The 16,710-nt window shown below is 47.3% G+C and overlaps 1 protein-coding gene across 2 annotated transcripts in view; it reads right to left on the bottom strand.

Moving 5' to 3' along the window:
- The window catches only part of PKNOX1 (PBX/knotted 1 homeobox 1), a 244,138-nt gene that overhangs the window by 87,398 nt on the left and 140,030 nt on the right, over positions 1 to 16,710 (bottom strand). For both annotated transcript variants that reach the window (XM_085620755.1, XM_085620756.1), the window contains one exon: positions 1,334 to 1,430. In XM_085620755.1, the coding sequence (XP_085476881.1) occupies positions 1,334 to 1,430 (97 nt within the window). The remainder of the gene's footprint in view (positions 1 to 1,333; positions 1,431 to 16,710) is intronic.

The raw sequence follows: 16,710 nt of genomic DNA, 5'->3' as shown, positions 1-16,710 counted from the left end.
AGACAAAAACTGTGTTTTTCCAGTGTGAACAAACCATGTTTTTTGTAGGGATTTTCCTTAAGCACACATCTAATTTCAAGTAAAAGTAATGCAAGGTGTGTAGTGTCTTTCTATTGCCACTGTGACCAACAGACTTATGTTAGACTGTTTTGTGGTATATTCAAATAATATTATGATACTGTAGTGGTGGCCAACCCTGCCAACAGCATAACACCTTGTGAAACCATTAACACTTTGCATTACACCAGGTTAATTTGTAGCCCTGCATGCTAAGGCAGTTGAAAAAATAATGTTTTAAGCTTGCTCGATCCAGCTATTCTGTACGCTTTGCCTGCTCATCTCAAGGTCGTGCTCCTGTTGTGTGAACATTCATAGCTGGCGAGTGTTCCCATGGCAAATGGTCCACCTTAAGTCAGTACTGACCTTTTAACAGGCATCACGTTGTGTCCTCCGACTTGGAATTCTGCTAGCATTGTAACTATGAGATCAGAAAACCTATGATTAACTGAAAATATCACACATGACATGGGGACACCTTGCAGCTATGAATTGTTTTGGTATGTGGAAAGTCTCGCGTCATGTTTTCTTCACTCTCTAATGCGCATGGGGACAGCACTCTTTTCAGAGGTACCTGTCACTGCATCTTGCATTGAATGTTTAAAGCCTGCGGTGTTTGTTAACGACCTGCTATCAATACTGAATGGTTAGAAAAGGGGGCTGATGTATGGAAGTATCGAACATTTACCCAAAAGACCATTCTGTGTCTGTGGTTAAATGTGATACTACATATTGGTCAAGATTCGTATGAGGCAGCCATTGCACCTGCGACAAATGAAACGCTGCCAAAGGCACAAATATGGTTTTAATATTCACAGATTCTCTATCGCACATTAAATAACTATATCAGACCTACACATGCTTAAAACCCCTCCACCTTCAATCCAAGCACACAAATCTGGACGAAACAACAGGAAGACATCACCAAACAACAAAACTCAATCGGAATAATCTTAGAGCAGTCTCACTCGCTGCTACCGTCTATAACAGTTTATATTGGGTTGGGCCCTTCAGAAATAAATAAAAGTGTGTCATTCTCACACTTTCCTTTCTATGAATGGCACTTATCTTGCATGAATCCTATTATCCAGATAAAATGTGCTGCTGTGTGCTTAGACTTCAAAGATATCTGCTGTCAACTGAACACTTTGGGGAGACAAGTAACAGGTGCAGGGAGACAGACAGACAGACAGACAGACAGACAGACAGACAGACATGCCCAAAGTAGGAAAGAGAGGAATCTTTCATAGAGGACCTGTGAACACATGCTTCTAACCTGACATTGTTGTCATGGTCACACTTCCTTGCTGCAGGGCAGATGCTGGTACCATAATTCCTTGGGTACTGAGGCTGCCAATTGTGCTATGAATTTGCTAAAAATAGACAAGTAAAAAAACAGGGTTACAGATGCAAAGTTAGACAAATTGTGATGAGCACAGATCTTATTTGTAGTACTGATAATTCTAATTAATGTTTTTTTTTTTTTCAATACAGTAATAGGATGTTGGAATAAATAACTAATTCAGAGAAGAAAACCAAACCTAACAGAAATGGAAGGCGCACAGAGAGTATTGTTACTGAGTTATTAGAATAGTATTCAATTTGTGCATGTTAACTCAAAGCAAAATTCTTCTACATTTTCATAGCAGCTCTAATGGTTTCAGACATCAAGCTGAACTTTTATATGGAAGTTGTGGTACTTTCACAAGCTGTATTCAAATACTTCAGAGTAATCCGACCTGACATTTTCATTTTCTTCAAGATGGAGCATCCAGGAGGAATAAGTAGAAAGATACAGGATTAGAAAAGTAGAGTAAAAGAGGAGTAGAATGAGAATGTTTGAGAAAGAGAAGAACATAATTAAGAGAAATAAGAGAGAGAGAGAGAAATTACAGCACAAGGGTCCCGAACGAGGGTTAGAAAAAGTTTACTTAATCACATTTTTCAACTTCAGGGAACCTTGTTTGACAGTACTTTCATGACTCGACAATACTTTGTTGTGGTGTTCATTCAAGTCCAGGTCAGTGACAGATACTTTGAGATTAAAGGGCTGCGCGTAAAGATCTCGGGGCATATGTATCAAACGATTTTGTATTCGCAAACGCTGCGAATCGCAAAAAAACTGCGTTTGCGAATACAAAATCGCAAAACGCGATGTATGTGACATTTTCGCATCGCATTGTTAAGGAATCGCTAATTTTGCGATTCCTTAATTTTCCGTAAGCATTTAAGGAATCGCAAATTGCGATTCCTTAAATGCTATGTAACACGCACCCAAGTTGTGCGAATTCTCCTTAAGAAATCGCAAATTACCACCAACTTTAAGTTGGTGGTAATTTGCGAATTCTTTGAAAAATGCAATTTTTGGCATTTTTCAAAGTGCCATGTGGCGCACATACATGCCCTTAGGGCATGTATGTGGGCCATATGCGCACACATGTTCATTTCAGGGGTGCATCAGGGTGTCATCATGACACCCTTGCACCTTTGAAATTATTCTCAATTTGCTATTAGCAAATTGCAATTCGCAATTTGTGAATTACTTCCCATTCATTCCTATGGGCCTCCTGGCCCATAGGAATGAATGGGAAGGTATTCCTTAATTGCGATTTCGCAATTTGCTAATCGCAATTAAGGAATATTAAGAATTCACAAAATATGTGCGAATTTTTAAATACATCCCGTTTTGCAATTCTCAAATAGCGATTCTCAAAAAATCGCTATTTGAGAATCGCAAATATGGTTTTTGATACATATGCCCCCTGGTGACGACCAGTTTTCTAGGAGGCTGGTTATGTTTGTGTTGCTGGGGTCGTCAAGTTGGAAGGTATGATCTCCTAGGAAGATATAGTCTTCAAAATCAATGGCGATTCAGGCAATAAGGTCAGAGATGGCGTAGTAGAAGCTAGGGCGTGGTCTCAGTGGTCTGTAGGCAAGGGTGCCTCTGATGGTATTTTTTCCATCTATGTGGATTTGGAAATTGAGACCTCGATGGCATGTTTGCAGATCTAGTGCCTCTTTTTGTAGCAGGATGACCATCTCCTGCTGCAGGACGCGAAGGTGTCCTTCTGGAACCTGAGAGGCACGGGGAGGACCTCTGGGGGAGGGGAGAGGGTATGGAGGGCTGGGGGGAGGTTACAGCTGGGAGGTGGGATGCTGAAGGAAGGGAGGCTGTAACCATTCTCTACAATTTGTAGCACGCAGTGGTCTGAAGTAACGTCTTCCAAGCATGTAGAAAAAAGGAGACCCTTAATCCCATTGGCATGTCAAGCTCTTTAAGCAAACTACTGCTGCTTCCCTGGCGGTTCCAGGGAGCAGGAAGAGGAGGGCGTAAGCTGCCTGCCCTCGCCTTTCTGCCTGCATTGTCGCACAAAGGGCTCCTTCTGCTGCAGTGGACCTGGTTTGGAGGCTTTTGATTTGTTTTAGAAAGCCCGGATTCTTGAAGGTACAAAAGGACTGCGGAGCAGGCTGGAGTCCTAATGAGCACGCTGTTGCTCTACATTCTTTGAAGCACTCTAGCCCTGCATCTGTTTTTTGCCCGAACAGTCACTCTGTGTCAAAAGGCGTGTCTCACAGCTTGCTTTGTACATCAGAGGAGAACCCTGGGGACTGTAGCTATGCATGACATCTAAAGGTCAATGTGCCCCGAGATCTGGCCGCACTGTCTGCAGTATCTAGGCCAGCTGAAAATATACGTCTAGAGGCACCATGCCCATCTCTCGCCCCTTCTGAAAAGTGCTCCTTCAGATGATGCAGGAGATGTGGGGTAACCGTTGCCTTCGTGTCCCCAGGAGCACGAGCATCTCTCTCTAGCAGACAGACAGCGTTATGAGAGTGCAGGGCTACGCTGGCTTTTCTAACTCCTTTTGGTGATTGCTGTCCTGCTTTAGAGTGCATCAGCGCCTAGAGAACCTCTCATTTGTTTGCGCTTTATAAATATAAATAACATAACATTACATAAAACATAGGCTGCCAGACCAAAAGGGCTTTTTATCTATGAAATGAAATGAAATGTGGTATTTATAAAGCGCAGACTGTCACTCCCAGAGGAGCCTCTTGGCGCTATAGCATAACGGGCTTCAGCAGTGAGGAGTTAGGATCTAGATGAGTGCCAAGCACGATTCGTCAGATGTTCCACAGATCCATGTCTTTAAGGCCTTCCTAAACTGCTCTTCGGATTCTATTGATCTCAATTTGTATGGCATGAAGTTCCAGGCCCTTGGCCCTAACACAGTAGCCGACTTCCCTCCCCTAGTTTTGAGTTTGAAGCCTGGAAATTTGAAAAGGTTTGCAGAGGTGGATCTAAGAGTCCTCCTTGTTGTGTATGGTGTGAATCTTGTGGAAAGGTATACTGGCCCTAATCGGCAAGTTGCTCTGAATATCGTGAGGAGAAGTTTAAATAAAATTATTTTGTGAAGCGGAAGCCAATGAAGGGTTTGCAGAGCTGCTGAGGCTGACGCTCTACAGGGAAGTTTTAGAACCAATCAAGCTGCTGCATGTTGCACCACCTGTAGACTCCTCAGGGTAGATTTGTTAACCCCTGCCAGGAGACTATTACAGTAGTCTAGGCGTGAGTATTAAAGCCACTGCCACTGTTTTCCTTGCAGCCAACGGAATCAGATCAAAGAATTTTTTCAAAGTTTTAATTATGCCAAAGCATGTACCCACAATCTTAAGTACGTGGGGTTTAAAGGAGAGGGAGGAATCAAAACACCCCCCCAGGTTTTTAGCCACCTCCACCGTGGATGGAGGGGCTGCTGCCTCTTCAGGCCACCACTCCTTAGGTTGAAAGGGGTTCTCTTGCCGTATCAGCAAGATTTCTGTCTTATCTGTATTACAACGGAGATGGTTGTTTTTCATCCATTTGATGACTGCCGTAAGACCGGCTTTAAAATTGTCTCCAGCTTCTGTAGAGTCTTTTTCAAGTGACAGGGTAAGCTGAGTGTCATCAGCACAAGATGTTGTTTCAATCCCATAAGCCGAGATAAGGGAGATGAGCGGGGCCATATATATGTTAAAGAGAAGTGAAATAAGTGAGGCACCCTGTGGGACTCGCGTGGTGATGGTGCGTTCTGAGGAGAGAAAGGAACCCAGGGAGACTGCTTGCCTCCGATTCAACAGGAAGGAAGTAATCCATGCCAGCGCAATGCTAGAAATGCCGCAAGATTTTAGTCTGGCTAGCAGGATGCTATGAGAGATGGTGTCAAAAGCGGCACATAGATCCAAAAGGATCAGTACTGCCTTCTTGCCATTGTCTGTGATAAATTTTAGGGTATCCGATATCTCCAATAGTGCTGATTCCGTGGAATGTTTCGGGCGGAAGCCCTATTGTTGAGGATGGAAGATCAGAGCTGATTCAGCGAAATTGGAGAGTTCCTTATAGACCATTCTCTCTGTGATCTTACCTAAAAAAGGTAGTAAGGATATAGGCCTATAATTAGAGAGATTAGTAGGGTCTATATTCTGTTTTTTCATCAGTGGTTTTACAATGGCGAATTTCCATTCATCCGGCACTATGCCGAAGGAAAGAGAGGAATTCACTATATCATTAACCACTGGATTCACTATGTCAATGATATGGCTTCCAGATATGTGGACTTCCTATCAGGTGAATTTGCAATATCAGGCTTTTCGGTGAGGGGTGAATGGTTAGGAAGGCCGGATCTCTCGGTGTCAGTCTGCACCGGTGAGCAATATCCATGTTAACCGCCAGGCATGAGGATGGTGTTGTCCAGAGCTCCTTCAAGGAGTCTCTGAGAGCTTTCTTGAATGGGAGTAATAGAAGAGGACAACACCATCTGTAAGATATTCGTGAGGGTGTTAGCGCTTTGCCCTCCTGCAGGTAGTGGTAGGTCAAGGACCCTGGCTGTTTTATTGACGGCAGAGTGAAAAGCTGACAGCTCTTGGGGGGCGGGGGGTAATCATGGAGCGGGGTCAACATCAGTGTCTGGAGACATGGTCTGGGGGTGCCTAGTAACATGTGTGTTGGACTGCAAGCGTGTACAGAACCTCAGCAGGTGCTGCAGTAAAGAGGATGCCTTGTGGCGGTGGTGAAGCTATTACTGGCAGGTAGCGCAGGCACCAGCCAGTGAGATCAGAAAGAAAAGTCATGAAGTCTCTTAAGAGGTGCAAGACCTCTGGCCTCCTGGTCAAGGACTCTGCCCTCTGCCCCCAGACCCAGCTGCTCTGCTGTTGTGCCACTGCCCCCTCACCTCTCCTAGTGAGTAGGTGTTCGAGACCCGTCTACTCGTTTTTGTGCCTGGTGAGCATTTTTGTTACTGTATTTGTAATTGTGCATGTTTTTGGATTTCTGCCTTGTAATTGTTATTGTCTGTTAAGTTGTCTTTTCTGTGCAGTTGTTGTGTCCTCTGTGCCGTTTCGTCGCCCTCTCCCGCTGCTACTGCTCCCACGGCCCCTTCCCCCTGCCAACTCCCACTCCCAGCTGCGCTTTTCCTCCCCCTTCCCTATTTAATGGCGGCCGCAGCTCGGACGGGCGAACAAGACCTCTGACCTCCTGGTCAGGGACTCTGCCCCAGCAGTTGTGCCGCTGCGCCTCACCTCTCCTAGTGAGTAGGTGTTCGAGACCCGTCTACTCGTTTTTGTGCCTGGTGAGCGTTTTTGTGTCTGTATTTGTAATTGTGCCTTGTAATTGTTATTATTGTGTGAAGTTGCCTATTCTGTGCCCTTGTTGTGTCCTCCGTACCCATCTCGTCACCCTCTCCTGCCGCTGCTGCCCCTGCCGGCTCCCACCTCCTAGCTGTGCTTCCCTCGCCCCTTCCTTATTTAATGGCAGCCGCTGCGCCAAAGGCAAGCCTGTCTGCGCCAGTCCGCGACCAGCACCAGGGACCCTGGATCTTGGACCACCCACCACTACAACTCAGCTGCCCTCCTCACGCTCAACCCCAGAAGGAACAACTGCCAGCTGTCTTCACCGAACACCACCCATGGCCAGTTGAACACCACCCATGGCCAGTTCTCCTGCTGACACTGCCAACAATCCTTCACCATCGTCCGGACCCCCACGACCGCCACACCCACACCGGACGCCAGCACCACCGAAGCCTTAAAGTGCATCTTCCTCAACGTGCACTCTCTGCACAGACATGCTCTGTAGAGATCTGGGACCTCCTCGACACCCTCTCATCAGATGTCGCATTCATCACGGAAACCTGGACCAACGCCTCCTCTGTCCCTGACATCGCCACCCCAATTCCTGACGGATACAAGATCCAGAGGAAGGACCGCCCCAACCACCCAGGAGGAGGACTCCCCATTGCACACAAGAGCTCCCTCCGACTCTCCACCGCCAGCACGAGCGACTACCCTTCCAACACCAAACACCTCCACTTCCAGACCAGCCCCAGAACTATGCTTCATGGCACCCTCATCTACAAAACCCCCGGACCTCACGCTTCGTTCATCACCACCATCGCTGACCTCGTCGGAGACCTGAAATTCCACATCGACAACCTCAGTGACCCAGACTCCACCGCCCTCCAGGACAACCTCGCCAACATCGGACTGAAACAACTCGTCACCACCCCCACTAACAAGGCAGGACACACCCTCGACCCCATCTTCGCAGGAGGGAACAACATCCGCTTCAGCCACACCTGGCAGCCCCTCTGGACGGACCATCACTGCGTACACTTCTCTTTCAACACGGTCATCGCTCACATACCCACACCGTGCAGGAACTGGCGCAAGGTCACTTTTGAATCCGGCACTGGAACCACGCAGAAGTAAAACCCCTCCTCAAGAAACCCTCCGCAACCCAACGGACCTGAAAAACTACCGACCCATCTCTCTCCTTCCCTGGGCAGCTAAAGACACCAAGAAGATCGTCAAGGCCCAGATGACAAATTTCATCGAAGAGAACACCATCCTCAACGATTCTCAATCCGGATTCCACAGCAACCACAGCACCGAGACCGCCCTCCTCGCCGCCACAGAAGACATCCGCACACTCCTCGACCAAGTCCACACTGCGGCCCTCATCTTACTATACCTCTCCGCAGCCTTCAACACCATTTACAAACCGCAATCTTGCAGCCAGACTTCACGATGCCATCATATAGAGAACCATCCTTGACTGGCTCTGCTCCTTCCTCACCAGCAGAACCCAAAGGATCAGACTCCCGCCTTTCCTCTCCGAACCCACAGGGATCAACCACGGAGAACCCCAAGGACCATCGCTCATTCCCACGCTCTTCAACATCTACATGGCACCCCTAGCCGCCATCGTCAGACAGCATAGTATCCTATGCCGACGACACCCAGCTCATCCTCTCCCTCACAAAGGATCCCAAAGCCACCAGACTCAGCTTCCAGGAAGGAGTGAAGGACGTCGCAGCTTGGATGAGCAGGAGCCATCTTAAGCTCCACTCGGGGATGACAGAAGTCCTCGTCTTCGGACCCAACTCCTCAGCTTGGGACAACACCTGGTGGCCCACCGGCCTTGGCAACACACCCACCCCCACAGACAACAGACGGAACCTCAGTATCATACTCGACTTCTCCCACACCATGACCCGCCAGATCAACGCAGTCGCCTCCACCTGCTTCAACACCCTCTGCATCCTTCACAAGACCTTTAAGTGGATCCCCATGAAGCCAGAAAGACTGTCACCCCCTCACTCACAACAAGCAGACTGGACTACGGAAACGCCCTCTATGCCGGAATCAACAAATCCCTGCTACGCAAAGTCCAGACCATTCAGAACACCACGGCCAGACTTGCCCTCGGCATCCCATGACATGAGCACATCACCCAACACCTGCAAGACCTCCACTGGCTCCCCGTCGAGAAGAGAGTAACCTTCAAGCTACTCACCCATGCATACAAATCTTTCCACAACACTGTACCCACATATCTTAACGAAATAGTCTCCTTCCACGCACCCAAAAGGAACCTCCGCTCCGCTGACTTTGCCCTAGCAGAAACCCTGTGCATCCACAGAACCACAGCGGGTGGAAGAGCCTTCTCCTACATTGTGGCTAAGGCCTGGAAGGAGCTCCCAGTCAACATCAGATACTCCCCTACTCTGCACACCTTCAGGAAGAGCCTCAAGACCTGGCTTTTTAGCTGACTCTGAGCTGCAACCCCCCCCCACTCCCCCCAAGCGCATTGAGACGCTCACAGGTGAGTAGTGCATTTCAAAATTCCCTGATTGATTGAGGTAGGTTTGGGTCTAGATAGCCTGATCCAGAAAGACAGATGTACCGGACGCACAAAAATAGAGGAGCCTCAAACAGCTGAGCGACAATAGTCCTGGAGGGTCTCTGTTCAACTCTGAGGACCCCAGTACTTCTAGGAAGTCAAATTCACAGGTAGAGTTAATGTCCTGCTCCATCACATTAACAGGGCTGAGCAACAGATTTCCTACAGTGAAAGAGCAATGATGTGCTAAGTTGCTCTGGTCACCTCCCATACCACTGGTACAACACATTAGTAAGGATGAAAGAATATATGAGTGATTTCAATTTTGAGACATTTTGCATCCCTTGGTGCTGGAGTTTTGTAGGGGTGAGTCCATGGTGCGTGCACCGTTCCCCAGTAATTATCTAAGCAGAAATGCACTATATACATATTTAAGTAAGTTGTTTTATTTTGCAGGATTAATTAAAACCTTTGCAAAGATATATATAGTTAAAAAGCACAATCATCTGTGCGTCGCTCAGTCCCTGCGGGCCCGGACGGGAGACTTGTCTGCTACTTCTGACAGCGGCTCGGGCCGACGCTGGACAGGCGGACAGGGACCGCGCGGAAAGTGCCATTGCCACAAAGTGGAGCAGGCCGTCACGTTCCCTCTGGGACACCTCCACAGACAACGGGCCATTTCCCGCCCTAACTGGCCAAGTCTGGGACCGGGCCCCGAGGCCACTGCCAGGCAAGACCGTTGATGCCTGAGGGGGGGATATAATACTGCTGTCCCTTCGTCATTCAGGGCTGCTCGTGCTGCAATACACACTGAGGGGCACTGCCCAACATTGGCGCTTCCATTATTGACTACCGCAGACTGTACAGGGGGCTTCCTGCTGGGGCCCGGGGTGTTGCTTTGCCGGGTTGGCCCAGCTGGGTACGTGGTTCTCCTGGCACATGCCAGCCACTTTCAGGGCCAACATATGATGAAGATACCCTGGCTGGTTGTCTGGAACTAAACCCCTCACAGGTTTGAATCATGTCAGCTGCCTACCAGACTGCTTACCTCATGGGAGAAGTGAGGGGGGCACATCGGCTTCTGGGACTATCGACTCATCTTGGGCTGCACGTGCTGCATGACGGCTGCTGCGCAAGCGGGCCACGGACGCTTTGTTGTTCTTTCGATGGGTGCAGTCTTTCACCACCCATCCTCTTGCTCCTCACGTATGCCGCTGCCTGCTGGCCCATAGGGAGGGGGTGGTTCGGGGGTGCATGTCCCTCACAATGGACTCCTGTTAATAACCCCTGGCATCCACAGAGGGTCAGTCATTATTTAAGCCTGCCACACTGTGGGAGTTCATCTGAGCAGGGCCTGGAGTGGGGAGCACCATGGCCAAGGATAAGGATCACAAAACCCCAATGCAAGGCAAAGTAGACCGCTTCTCAAGGGTGGCGGTGACTTCATCTGTGGCGGACTCGAGCGTCCCAGCGGTGCCGGATAGCGCAGCCCTGTTGTTGGCAATCAAGTCCTCTCGAGAAACCCTGAAGGGTAAGATCGGAGAGGTCCGATCAGAAGAAAACCTTCTATGGCAGGATTTATGCTACATTTTGGAGGGTCACCAGGGCAGAGGCCAGAATCTCTGAGGTGGAGGACGTATCCCATGCACCTCGGAAGGAGGCATCGGAGCTAGGCGCTGTGACAAAGGGCCTTGACCGGAGGGTGGAGGCTACGGAAAATCGAGCTTAAAAGAAATGGCCTACGCTCTGTGGGGTTTCCGGAGGGGGTCGAGGGTCCCAACAAGGGGGCCTTTCTGGCCAAATGGCTGCGGGCCTCCTTCCCATCCAACCAGTTCTCCCCCTGCTCTATTATAGAACATGTCCACAGAGCACTGACTGCTAAACTGCCTACAGACGCCTCCCCGTGTCCGGTGATGGCCCGCTTTTTGAACAGAGACATGAGGTCCACCACCTGGGAGAGATTTGATACGAAAATTAAAAAATCATGGTCTTCCCGGATTATACCCGAGAGGTGCAAAAGCAATGGCACACCTTCAATTCTGTCTAGGGTAAATTACAAGCCCCCCAATCGAACCACTGAACTACATGTTGCTGTTTCCAGCGAAGCTTAAAGTTATATTCAAGGGCAAGACATTTTACTTTCACTCTCGAGGAAGCCTGGGGCCGGCTGGAGGAGCGTCTGCCCCTGCGGAAGATGGGGAAGAGCAACATGGTGGGGGTGGTCCCTATTCAGCAGGGACATGACTCAAGATGCGCTGCAATGGGAGATGGAGGCAAAGCCGAGCTGATGGGACTTGGGGTAAGGCGATCCCGATGGTGGAACAAAGGTGGGACCGGGAATATCCTCAGACTCCAAGGGCGATGAACCCTTGCTAAGCAAAAAGTCGAAACCTGCTTGTGAACAGAGCAGCCAGACTCCGTGTGTAACAGACAGAGACCTCTCCTCAGATACAGATGACCTGCACCCACTAGCCAAGGAGATAGCATGACTGGAACAGAGATAGGCAGATAGCGACCCCCCGGGAAAACTGACAGAGTGGACAAGATGGGGGTGGCAATTGAATGGCAGTAGTGAGTCAATATCAAAGTTAATGGGGTGATTGGAACCTCAGTCCCGCCCATCCACGGCTCTCAGAAGTTTCTGGGAGAGAGTTTGTTTCATTCTCCCTTCTTGCTTTCTTCTCTCCTTTTTTCCTTAGGTTTCAAGTTCACTATTACTGTATTCCACATTTGAGAGTTGTGAATAATGGTTGGACGGAGGGCTAAAGACCTCTCATGCTCTCTTCCTCCATTTCTTTAGGCCAGAGGTTGTGGTTCAATGCTGGGGGGAGGAATTGGGGGGTGGCGAGGGATTTGTAAGGGTTTAATGTTTGGTTACATGCGGTCTCACTGGACACACGCAGACACAGGGACACATACTGACTTCATTCCTATGGCGTAAAGTGCCCCATTAGAGGACTCGCTACGCACGCTGCCGATCTGGAACTTCAATGGTGTAGCCGGAAAAATTGAGAGTGGTCTGGTGGTGCAATATATCAAGCAGGTGCACCCCGATAGCATTTTCCTACAGAAAACTCATCTACAGGAGTCCCACTGCAGATTTAAGGGGGGGCTACACTACGCTCGCGCATGCAGGATTTTCCAAGGGGGTGGATATGTTAATAAAAAAAGAACTTCCCGTTTCAGGTCACACGGACGTGGGCGGATCCCAATCACCGGTCAGATGCTGTAAAGAGGCCTCATGAATGGGTTCAGATGGGAGACCTATCAGTTTGGAGAGAACAATGTTAGGCTCCCAAGGAGGAGACGGTGACCTAATTGGAGGGGATACTTTTTTAAGCCTCTTTAAGAAGCCCTTAACTACGGGTATTTTAAAGAACGAGGTTTGTGATGGTGATTTTCTATAGGCAGTTATAGCCACAAAATGAACTTTAATGGAAGACTTTAAGCAATTAAGAAGGTAGGGTATAACCACTTAGTCTTGATACAAGATTGGATTGTGTCTGGTTTGAATGAACCATAAGTAAAACCTATTCCAATTAAAGGCATCCGATTTTCTCGTGGAATGTCTTTTAAGCGCTCTTAAAATGTCCATGCGGTCTTGTGGCCGGCCCAAATGGCCATACTGCAGGAATTCAGGGGCCTCGCTGTCAAGTTCAGTGATGGGAGGTTGGGGTGCAGTATCTGTCCTCTGAACTTGTAAGCGAGATCCTTTCTGCACAGCAATATCTTGTGTGGTCCTTCTGACAGGGGAAGAAGATATGTGAAACACCATTGATGAGGCCATTCTGGTGCTATCATTATCATCCTGGTCTTGGACCTGTAGTGTTCCATGAGTACAGTCGGTAACAGAGGAATTGGGGGGGAAATACGTACAGAAATTTCCCTGACCAATTTATCAAAAGGGCATTCCCTTTCAACCCTGGTTGGAAGCATATTGCTGTGCGGTCTCTGCATTTTTGTTGCTTGGGACTGCAACCAAATGTATTTAAGGATATTCCAAGTCTTGGAAAATGTCTTGTAAGACTTTGTTGTTTAGAACCCAGTTGTCATTTTCCTGAAATACCTGACTGAGTGTATCTGTGTGTATACTTTGAACCCCTGAAAGATAAATGACCATTATGATTAGGTTTCTGGCTATTAATCATTTCCACATGGGTTGAGCTTCCCGAGATTGAGGTCACTTGTGTGTACCTCCTTGCTGTTCAGGTAATGCATTGTTGTCGTATTGTTTGTCTGAACAAAAAGGGAATTTGTTGTTATTGATAGAAGAAAAGATTTCAGGGTCAGATGATCAGCTCTCAATTCCAGAAGACTGACTTGATAAGTCTTTTCTTTATCCAACCAAATCCCTTGGGTTTGCAAGTGACCCATATGAGCTCCCCATCCCTGGAGAGAGACATCTGTGATCGGTGTTTGATTTGGCAGGTCCTGAGGGAATGGTGCTCCTACCAAGAGGTTCTTTGGTTGTTTCCACCATGAAAGAGACTGAATTGCCTCGTGATAGAATCAGTTTCTCCACCCAATGGCCCGAGAGCTAATTCCACTTGTTTTCCAAGTTTTGCTGCAGAAGCCTCATGTGCAGTCTTGTATGTGGAGCTAGAAAGATGGAAGACGCCATAGAACTTTGTGGGGATGCAATCTGTCACGCTGTTGGATGGCGAGTATATAAGAGATTGTGACACTTCACATTGACTGATAATAACCTCTCCTACGAAGGATAAACATTTGTGGATTGTGTATCCTGTATTGCTCAAAAGTACTGTATTTTTTTAATTAGGCAGGTTGTACACTTTCAGAGGTTTACTTGCAGACCAAAATTGGTTAGCGTCTTGAGAAGGAATTGGTCATGTTTTTTGGTCTCCACTGGTGACATACCCTTTATTAACCAATTGTCCAGGTAAGGATAAACAAAGATCTTTTACTTCCTTAGACGCGCTGCGGCGAAGGCAATACATTTCGAAAATGTTTGTACAGCTGATTTCAGTCCAAAAGGTAGGATCTAGTATTGGTAATGGTTTTACTTTGAATCAAAGAAAACTTCGATGCTTTGCAGATATTGGACTGTGAAAGTAGGCATCCTGGAGATCTATTGAACACATGCAGTCGCCTTGATGGAGTTGCGAATAAATGTGGTGTAAAGCCAACATTCAGAATTTTTCTTTATTTATGCACTTGTTTAGTATTCGCAGATCTAGAAGGGGTCAGAATTCTTCTTTTGGTTCTTCCTTTCACACCACAAAATATCAGGAATGAATCCCCAGTCCTCTCTGGTGATAAGGAACCTCCTCCACAGCATGCTTCTGCAATAGAGAGTTGACTTCTTTTTTCAGTAGGTCTTTCTGAAAAGCAGATGTTTTTTAATTGGTGGAACTGAAGGAGGAGGGGCCCTGAATTGAAGAGAATATCCATTCTGAACAATATTCAAGACCTATTTGTTTGTTGTTACGAAGCCCCACTCTTTCAGAGGTTTGGAAGTACTTTCCCCCACATGGAGGGACACAGTGGAAGAGGCAGAGAGAAGCAGAAGAAAAGAGAAATGGCGTGGTAGAGGCACAAAGGAATAGATATTCAGAGGAAGCGAAAGACTGACAGAGACAAATAGGGGGCAAGAGATCAAGCAAAAGTGAGAGAAGAGAAAGAGTGAAAGAGTGTGTAAAGCAGAAAGAAATGTATGGAGTCAGCCAGAGACTAATAGGGGAGAATAAAGAGTGAGAGAGAGAAATGAGCCGTGATGGCTGTGAATGTAAAGGCGCAGTTTGAAACCCCTTCCGTGGGCATGAAAGGGGCGGAAGGCTGACCTGAGTTGGCAAGGGGCCATGGAAAGGCTGTAGCCCTGCTGTACTTAAAGCGCTCCAACCCTGAGTCCGTCTTCTCTACAAACAAATGGGAGCATTCAAAGGACATGGCCATGAGCAAAGCTTGGACATACCACGAAAAGCTCATGGTTCTAAACCGGGCATGGAGCCTAAGGGCCACTGACGAAATTGATCTGCTTAGTGAGTCTGTCGTGTCCAGCCCACATCTTATGGTGAACTTGCCTACCTCTCTCTCTCAGCAACTGCTTGAGAGAGATGGCTCGGGCCTCCTCCAAAATCATGGGCAGCATTTGTGCATTTGAGTCCAAGAAGACTTACCTGGCGATTTGGAGTGGGACAACGATCACTGCGTATGACTTCGCGAACGATCTCAGGACTTTCCTCGCTAATGAGACCAGGAGCATCGCAGAGTTAATTGACATCGGGCAGGGAGGAGCTTGAGGGAGCGCTCCCGTAGCGCCATAGGATGCATGGTGCAGCAATGCTCACGTCTTGGCGTAGTGGTTTCGCTTAAGGCACCAAAGACAAACCAAATGTGAGTCTGTCACCGACATCTGTCATTGACAGATGCATGATGGCTTCAAACCTGCCTTTCAGGTGGACATCTGTCAGACCAGGAGACAAAGTCTCAAAACATCTACAACAAAGTCGAAAAAAGGTCAATTAAAAGTGACTTGGGGTAGCTCTTCTCTGGATCTGCGCTGACTGGCGCAGAAAGGAAAGAACTAATGCCCAAGCGCTGGGATAGTGCCTTTATAGGCACTGTGCAAGTCACTTTCGTCGCAGACGACGCCACGCTGAGCCGAACAACGCCACCTACCGGTGCGCAGGAGTGCTGCTCACCAAAACTTTCTGCATCCAGTCTGATGCCTGGGGAATATTATAAGGTAAGGAATATGTGGCAATCAGATAGGAATATTTGGACATCCAGCAAACATAAATCCATGTGACCAGAAGGGTCTGACGAACGGAACAGTATATTACTTTTGTAGAATTGGTTATCAAGACAAAAAATACCCCTTGGTGAATTCGAGAATTTTGTATAGTTTTCAGAAATGTTTACCTTTCTGCATTCACCCGTTGGTTTAACCGCAAGCTGCAAGTAGGTTGCAACAACTAAAATTAGGGAAAAAATGGACTAACACGATCGCAAAATCTGTGGTAAAAAGATAGTTTTTCTTTTACAACTCTACTTGTCCCTGAAAGTTGGCAAGATGGCGATCTTTGAATAGCAAACCTTTTGTTGGTGACATTTGTAGATAAAGAAATATTCTCTCTTTTGCACAGCACTTTTTCCCCCCCAATTAAAAAAAATAAAAGTATATATATATATATATATATATATATATATATTCACTGAAAAAAACATAGGTTTCACACACGTTATAGTTAGGAATTAGCATTTAAAAAACCTTGCAAATTCACTGAAAAAACCATAGGTTTCACACATGTTATAGTTAGCGGAAATTTTACTGATAAAAAACCAGGAAATTCCCCCGTTATAGTTAGTGCAGGCAACTATAACTCACGCGACCGCAATCCTCTGCTGATGCTAATACTGTATTTAGACACTTATTTGCCCATGTCTTCTTCCATACATTTTTAGCTATACATATATTACAAATATTTTTTTTTCATAAAGACACATATGTCATCAGCAGAAGATTGCGGTCG

Source organism: Triturus cristatus, chromosome 8 (assembly GCF_964204655.1).
Source record: "Triturus cristatus chromosome 8, aTriCri1.1, whole genome shotgun sequence".
In the NCBI taxonomy this organism is placed as follows: domain Eukaryota; kingdom Metazoa; phylum Chordata; class Amphibia; order Caudata; family Salamandridae; genus Triturus; species Triturus cristatus.
Note: the sequence above shows the minus strand (reverse complement) of the source record. Positions and strands in the feature narration are given on the sequence as shown.